Below are 8,206 nucleotides of genomic sequence, written 5' to 3'. Positions count from 1 at the left end.
CATCTTTGCTTAACTCTGCACCTACTCCTGGTCTGGGCCCTGTGCTAGAGGTCCTGAGCGCGCCCTGGAGTCCTGAGCGCCCCCTGGTGTCCTGAGCGCGCCCTGGAGTCCTGAGCGCGCCCTGGAGTCCTGAGCGCCCCCTGGTGTCCTGAGCGCCCTCTGGTGTCCTGAGCGCCCTCTGGTGTCCCGAGAGCCCCCTGGAGCCCAGCCCTCCTGTCCCTTGCAGGTTTGTGTCTGGGCTCACGCTGACTTCCCCTCACTGTGTCCCTCGCACGGTAATACACGGCCGTGTCCTCGGTGGTCACAGATTTCAGCTGCAGGGAGAACTGGTTCTTGGACGTGTCTCTGGAGATGGAGGTGCGGCTCTTGAGGGACGGGCTGTAGTTAGTGCTCCCATCATAACATATGACCCCGATCCACTCCAGTCCCTTCCCCGGGGGCTGCAGAAATCACTGGTGATGGAGTAACCAGAGATAGCGCAGGTGAGGGACAGGGTCTGCGAGGGCTTCACCAGTCCTGGGCCCGACTCCTGCAGCTGAACCTGGGACAGGACACCTGGGGACAAGAGAAAACTGGTGTGTTACAACCGGACAGCACAGATCCATACTGAAATTTTTGCAAGACTCACAAGGAGGTCCAGCCACCAGGCAGAGGACAAACACACCAATCTCGTGTTGTTTTTCAGCACAGGCATGACATTCTTACAGGCCTGCCCAGGCCCAGGGGAGAAAAACCACTGACTCACTCCATACTGGTGGTGTCACTGGAAGGGACGTTTGCATTTGGTTGACACCTGTGTTTTCAAGAGTGGGCTGTGCAGCCACCGCTGTGACTCAGGTAGAAGCTTCTCTCCCCCATGTCCTGGGCTCCTGTTGGCTTTTCCACAGTGGAAACGGATTGGGCAGCATTTTGGGGAGCAAACGACGACGGGGTGGGAGGGTGGAGAAGCAGAAACAGTGACCGCAGTTAGAACTCTCCAGGGGAGGCGTGGCTTCGGGAAACCCTTGGTATGGTTTTCTTCACTTTGTGAGGAGCTTATGAAGGAATGGGGAGTTGAGTCAAAGCCACAGACCTCCAACCCCAATTCAACACACAGAGAGATCATCTCTGGCCCAAATGCTAATATGCTGGGCCTAAACATTTAGCATGTCATTTTTTTCATATGTTAATCAGGGATGCTGTTGCTACTGTCCCCACCCCCGCCCCCCTGCTTTAGCAAAATGGCAGGCCCACGAGCTATAAAAGTATTCCATAGTTCACCTTTTTGCTAGTTTTTGGTTTATGTTTGGCTTTTAAACCTGTCTCTTTGTTTGTGATTTACCTATTTACCTTTTGACCCCTTCACCCATTTCTGCCACCCCCACCTCTGGCAATCATCAATCTGATCTCTGTATCTATGAGCTTTTCTTTTTAATTTTTATTTTTAGATTCCACATATACCTGAAAGCATATGGTATTTGTCTTTTCTGTCTGACTTATTTCACTAAGCACGATGTCCACGAGGTCCATCCATCTTGTCACAAATGGCAGGATTTACTTTTTTATGGCTGAGTGATATTCCATCGCATATTTGCACCACCTCTTCTTTATCCATCACCCATTGATGGGTACCGAGGTGGCTTCCATGTCGTGGCTGTTGTCAACAGGGCTGCAGTGAACAGGGGCGTGCAGGGATCTTTCAGGTTAGTGCGTTCATTTTCTTTCAAAACTTGGACTTCCAAAGGCTTTCTCATTCATGGTGATTGACTGAGATGATGTTCTCCAGGAGCCCGGCCCAGAGCCCAGAGCGGCAGGAGCAGGGCCCTGGGTCACTGCAGGGACCACAGCTGGGACTGCGGTCTGTGCACCTGCACACCAGGTGGGGGGACGAGACTTCTCCTGGGTCCCTTGGCGAAGGGTGTTGGATCTCACAGCTCTGAAAAAGGCACATTTGTCTGTGGATGGGTGCCAGTTTTTTTGTTGGGGTGGAGCCAACTTATACTGCTGATGTCACCTCTACCACACTTTTAATTCTTTTGTTTGGTTTGAAAGATAAAAACATAAAATATGATTGTAAGTCAGTGTTAATGGGTGCACAATAAATACATAAAGATGTGATTTTTGAGTGTGTGGAGCTTTTAAGGAGTAGAGTTTTTATGGAATTGAATTTAAGTAGTTATCAGTTGATAAAAACTATTATGACTTGGGCATTTTACATAATCCCCATAGTAACCACAAAGAAACTATCTAAGGAATCTATGCAAAGAGAATTGAGAAGGGAATAAAAATGTGTCACTACAAAATTTCAACTAATCACAAAGGAAGTCATTAAGGTAGGAAGTGAGGTACAAAAACTAGCAGACACACAGAAAACAACAAACAGATCTTATTTTAGGTGTTCTTGTCAAAATAAAAAAGGCCACTGCTCATTTCCATCCAAAATTATGTTGCAGTCTTTAAGGTTTTCTATGTACAAGTTCATGCCATCAGTTAACTAGGAGAGTTTCACTTTTTCCTTTCCAATTTGAATGCCTTTTATTTCTTTTTCTTGCCTGGTTGTTGGATATGGAACTCCAGAGCTATGTTGGATAGCAGTGGTGAGAGTGGACACCTTGTTTTGTTCCTGATCTTAGAAGAAAAGTTTTCCACCTTTCAGCTTTGAGTTTGATGTCAGCGGTGTATTTGTCTTATCTCGCCTTTACTATGTTGAGGTGTGTCCCCTCTAGATCCCGTTTGTCAAGAGGTCTTGTCATGAAAGAATGTTGAATTTTGTCAAATGCTATTTCTGCATCTGTTGAGATGGTCATGTGATTTTTGTCTTTCATTTTATTAAAGTGGTGTTTTATACTTACAGATTGGCAAATGTTGAACCCTCTCTTCACCCCAGGGATGAATCCCACTTGGTCATGGTGTATGATCCTTTTTCTATGTTGTTAAATTCAGTTTGCTTGTGCTTTGTTGAAGATTTTTGCATCTTCATTTTTTTTTTTAAATTAAAGTTCATTGGGATGACAATTGTTAGTAAACTTACATAAATTTCAGGTGTACAATTCTGTATTACATCCTCTGTAAATCCCATTGTGTGTTCACCACCCAGAGTCAGATCTCTTTCCATCACCATATATTTGATCCCCCTTACCCTCATCTCCCACCCCCCACCCCCCTTACCCTCTGGTAAACACTAAACTGTTGTCTGTGTCTATGAGTTTTTGTTTCTCATTTGCTTGTTTGTTCTTTTTGGTTCATATACCACATATCAGTGAAATCATGCGGTCCTCTACTTTTTCTGTCTGACTTATTTCGCTTAGCATGCATCTTCATTTTTGCATTAGGGATATTGGTCTGTAGTTCTATTTTCTTGGAGTATCCTTATCTGGTTTTGGTATCGGGTTAATGCTGCCTCATAAAATAAGTATGGAATGTTCTTTCTCACTGACCACCTGAGCGACCCTGCTTTTCCCTCCCCCACCCTAATTCCCACTCTTTTGCTTCAAATTTGCCAATAAAGAGTGAACCCTTGAAACCCTAGCTACGCCACCCTGGGACTCTAATGAAGGCAGAGCCCCAGGTTTACCCTCCTCCCACCCCCTATGTGGCCCTGGGGCGTGCCATGTACCCTGTGGGGACAGAGCCCCAAAAAGCAGTTTCCAGGCTCTCGGCCTCACATAGAAAGGTGCTGGCTCAGGTAGTAAATGGCCGTCGACTGTGATCAAATGGCCATCAGCTGTGGCTAGTTGGCCGTCAGCTGTAACCAGTGAGCCATTGGCCACGAATATAACTGCCGTGGCTAGGCTAGCAAAAAAATGGGGGCTAGCAAGAAGATGGTGGCTGAGTCTGCAAGCGGCACAGTGAGGGTTGGGAATTGTGTGGCTCCTGTGTCCTGTGTCTCCAACCCAGCCGCCAGCGAGAGCATAGAGATACGACTCCCCTACTTATGGCTCCGTGGGTGTTCCTTCTTGGCCTCACCGTGTCCTGCGTTCTTATGTGGGGAGCGGGAGCAGAGACCCCGCAGGCCGCCCCGCATGACAACCCTCATTTGCACTGTGAGTTAAACCTTGTTTTTCAAAGTCCTTGAAGGTTGTTGCTGAGGTGTGTTCTGCAGTCATAGTAAAAGCCACAAAGGCTGGTGCAGCCTCAACACTGGCCCCTGGTGGGGGATGACGGGACTGTCCTTCGGGCTCACTAACTGGAACGCGAGGAGTTGGTGGGAGAGTGACTCAGGCATTCCTACCGAGAACATCCCAGTTCTAGGCTGGGACCAATACAGCATCCTCTCTATTGCCTGTAGTTTTACAGGGGTTGGAAGGCTGACATTATTGATCCAGCCTCAAAATATGTCACTTCCTTCACTTTGGTGGTCTTGATGGATCTTTCTTTTGTTTGTGGCCACTCTTAAGGAGTGCATCATCAGGCACAAAAGTGACAGAAGACCAAGCTCAACTACAATATTGACTGTTGGATTTGTGTTAGTGGCCACATGCTTCTTGGAGGGGCCCACGGCTGACATTCCCACTGGCACTTGGGGTGGCGCCGGGGAGGGTCCCAGACCAGTGGCAATGGCAGTTCCTTTGATTATTGAGAATTCCTTTGGAACTACATTTCTCAGGGACACAGATGCTTCTCAGTGCAGTCAAAGTTCTGTTGCAGAAGCTGTTACTACTGGAATTTTCAGGAACATGGGGGGTACTAGATCTCACAGGACCAGCATCGTGCATTCCGTGGACTGTGTTCATTCAGCCCAAATAGCCAGACCCCAGAGATCAGAGACTGGTGGGACGCCCGGGTAGACGGGTGTGCTGGTACCTCACGGCCTCCGTGCTGCACATCGCCTGCTCCACGGGCATGAAGTGGGGGAGTGCTTGTCTCTTCTACAGTGTCCAACAGGAAACAGCACATCTATTTAGATGTTTATAGTTGAACCCAAAAGTTGTACAATAGGGAAGGAACGTGGACCAGCCAGACATTAGGAGACAAAGAAAATGGCACAACCATTGAAATATATTGGTGATCACATTATGTTTAAATCGAGTGCTATACATTATTTTAAAAATCGGAAATAAAATTGTTGCTTCTTATCATGACCTGTTAATGACTTTCCCGTCTTCTCACTGAGCAACTACAGAATTGGATGAAAATCTGTGAAATATTTGTTCTCTCGCAGTGGGCACCAGCAGAGGCACCCTTGTGTCTTCAGCTGAGAGCTGATTGACACACGCCAATGAGGAAATTACCAAATGCCAGGAAAGAGCCACACAAAAGGATGTGAGGGAACAATCGTTGGGGTTCACATTGATCAGAAAGGATTTATGTTGTCACCACCTGGGGTAAGAAAAAATAAAACCTCGTAGTTCAGGAAGTATCTCAGTACTGGGAAACGTTTTACTCAGTAAACCCAAATAAAGCTTCAAAGCAAAACCCAGAAGAATTACGTGGTTTGCAAATTCCTTGGCTGCAAATCAGAATAAGACATGTATAGTTTAGAATTAAAAAGAATTCAACACATACGAAGGTGAAAATAACAAAGCCTAACTTCATCTGCCAAACAAGTCTACACAACAAGGGAAACAGAGATTCCGGAGTAGGAAGGTGACAGAATTGGTGGAGAAGTCAATTGTGTGGTGATTATATATCATATATTGAAATACGTAGCTAGAGGAAAGATTGAATGTGTTGAATGGAGACATGTGTCTGCTTCCTTCTCTTTTTTTATTTCCATGTTAGCATTTGTAGACACGGCCCTCCCACCTCTCCCACATCAACCGCAGCTGAATTAATGGCCAGGCCCACCCACTGCCACGCCCTGTAACTGTTACCTAATTCCCTCCGGTGACCCACTCAGAGTAGGGTACAGGAAGCCTGTTTTCTGCCAGTGTCTCATTGGTAGGAAGATGGTTCAGACCTGGCTTTGCTGAGGACCCTCCCTTTCATTGTCGCTGACAGATGTCCCTGAGCAGGGGTATGCAGCTAGCAGAAGGCCAGGTCACCCTGAGGACGCCCCTCTTGCTACTTGGGCTCTGGGTGGCACTGTCTCCAGTCCAGTGTTCTCAAGGTCGTCCCTCATGGCGCTACATCTCCTCTGAGGTGGTGATTCCCAGGAAGGAGACGCACCGTGGCAGAGGTGTCCCCATGCTAGGCTGGCTCTCCTACAGTCTGCACTTTGGGGGCCAGAGACACGTCATCCACATGCGGCGTAAGAAACTGTTTTGGCCCAGACATCTGCTGCTGATGACTCAGGATGACCAAGGAGCCTTGCAGATCGATGACCCCTTTGTCCCTCTGGACTGTTACTACCTCGGTTACCTGGAGAAGGTTCCTCTTTCCATGGTCACCATGGACACATGCTGTGGAGGTCTGGAAGGCATTATGAAGTTGGATGACCTCGCCTATGAAATCAAACCCCTCAAGGATTCCCAAAGGTTTGAACATGTTGTTTCTCAGATAGTAGCAGACACCAACGCAACAGGACCCACGTACAGATTGGGATTCAAGGAAGACAAGGAGCCCTTGTTCTCTCAAGCAAACGCTAGTGCAGCCTCCAGGATCAGCAGTAAACTCTACGCATCCCATAGGGCAAATATGAAAGGCTGTATCATAGCTGCACATTCAATTTACACTCTGTTCCGCAATATGTCACAGTGTGCCCACTACCTGAGGAGTATGGGCAGTTTGTTGAACTCCATGTACAAAAGTCTTGACATAAGGTACTACATCGGCATCATGGTCATTTATCATGACAGAGAGCCAACCACCATGAGTTACTATCGGGTGCCAGGGAGCCCGTTTTTTAAGTACTATGAACGCGTCATTTACCAACCTCTTCTTCCACACTCAGCCTTAGTTATGATTAGATCTGGGCCGCATGAACGTTATTTTTCTCCAGTATTTCAAAGTATATGCGACAATCAAAATCTTGTCATGCTGGGTCATCTGGGCAGACATTATTTATTGTTAGCTATTATAGGAGCGCATCAGATCGGGAGAACTATCGGTCTGCATTATGATACAAACACTTGTGTTTGCCAGAGAAGGACCACCTGCATCATGAACAGGTACCCTGTGCTGACAGATGTCTTCAGTAACTGCTCCTTCTTACACTTGCAAAACATCCTTGGGGACTTCCCATCATGCATGTACATGACTGACATCGTGTATACAAACAGGACCATGACAGTCGCTCAGTGTGGAGACAACGTCGTGGACGAAAACGAGCAGTGTGACTGCGGCTCCTTCAAGCACTGTTATAGCAACGCCTGCTGTAACAGTGACTGCAGTCTGACAGCTGGGAGCGCCTGTGATGCTGGCAGATGCTGCACAAATTGCACCTACTCCCCTGCTGGGACGCTGTGCAGACCCATCCAGAATGTCTGTGATCTGCCTGAGTACTGCCTGGGGAGCACCTTCACGTGCCCTGAAAATGTCTATCTGCAAGATGGGACCCCGTGCACGGAAGAGGGCTACTGCTATCATGGCAACTGCACCGACCGCACCATGCATTGCCGAGAGATCTTTGGTGAAGGGGCACTGCAGGGTCCAGACATCTGCTATAATATAAACAGAAAAGGCCACCGATTCGGACACTGTAGGAAAGACGCTGTGGCTTTCAAACCTGAGCCTTGCAATGAACGAGACATCACGTGTGGACGACTGCAGTGTACCAATGTCACGCATCTGCCCCGGTTGCAGGAACACGTTGGATTCCATCAGTCTCTGATATCAGGGGTCTTGTGTTTTGGGGTGGACTTGCACCGTGGGACAGAGACAACTGACATTGGACATGTGAGACCTGGTACCCCCTGTGGCTTTGGAAAATTCTGTCTTAATACATACTGCACTGGTACTATGGCTGAAATAATATATGACTGTGAGCCTTCAAAATGCAATCTCAGAGGAGTTTGCAACAATCGAAAAAACTGCCATTGCCATGTAGGCTGGGAACCTCCAGACTGCATACTAACAGGTGCCGGTGGGAGTGTCAACAGTGGACCCCCTCCAAGAAGAATGCGGTCGGTATCACAAAATATTGGATTAGTGGTGTATTTCAGAGTGGTCGTTGGTCGTATGTATACCTTCGTAGCTGCAATCCTCTTTGGATTGGCCACAAATGTGAGAACTATCAAGATCACTGTAGTCACAGCAGAGACGGTGGGAACGAAATAACAAAGGAGCTTCCCGACCCCTGTACAACTATAGGCAACATAGACGAAACATCTGTGAAAGAATCACACAC

At 47.6% G+C, this 8,206-nt stretch overlaps 1 protein-coding gene across 1 annotated transcript; it reads left to right on the top strand.

Annotated features, from left to right (window-relative positions):
- Positions 1-5,937: 5,937 nt before the first annotated feature.
- On the top strand, positions 5,938-8,136 carry LOC117024153 (disintegrin and metalloproteinase domain-containing protein 21-like). Its single transcript, XM_033109539.1, has one exon. The coding sequence runs from the start codon at positions 5,938-5,940 to the stop codon at positions 8,134-8,136; it is 2,199 nt and encodes a 732-aa protein (XP_032965430.1).
- Positions 8,137-8,206: the final 70 nt, after the last annotated feature.

The sequence above is a fragment of the Rhinolophus ferrumequinum genome, chromosome 6, assembly GCF_004115265.2.
Source record: "Rhinolophus ferrumequinum isolate MPI-CBG mRhiFer1 chromosome 6, mRhiFer1_v1.p, whole genome shotgun sequence".
Classification (NCBI taxonomy): domain Eukaryota; kingdom Metazoa; phylum Chordata; class Mammalia; order Chiroptera; family Rhinolophidae; genus Rhinolophus; species Rhinolophus ferrumequinum.
This window is presented reverse-complemented; position numbering and strand designations above follow the sequence as displayed.

Bases quoted from the DNA above. Each gene is read 5' to 3' on its own strand.
- LOC117024153 (XM_033109539.1), top strand. From the start codon at position 5,938: ATGCAGCTAGCAGAAGGCCAGGTCACCCTGAGGACGCCCCTCTTGCTA.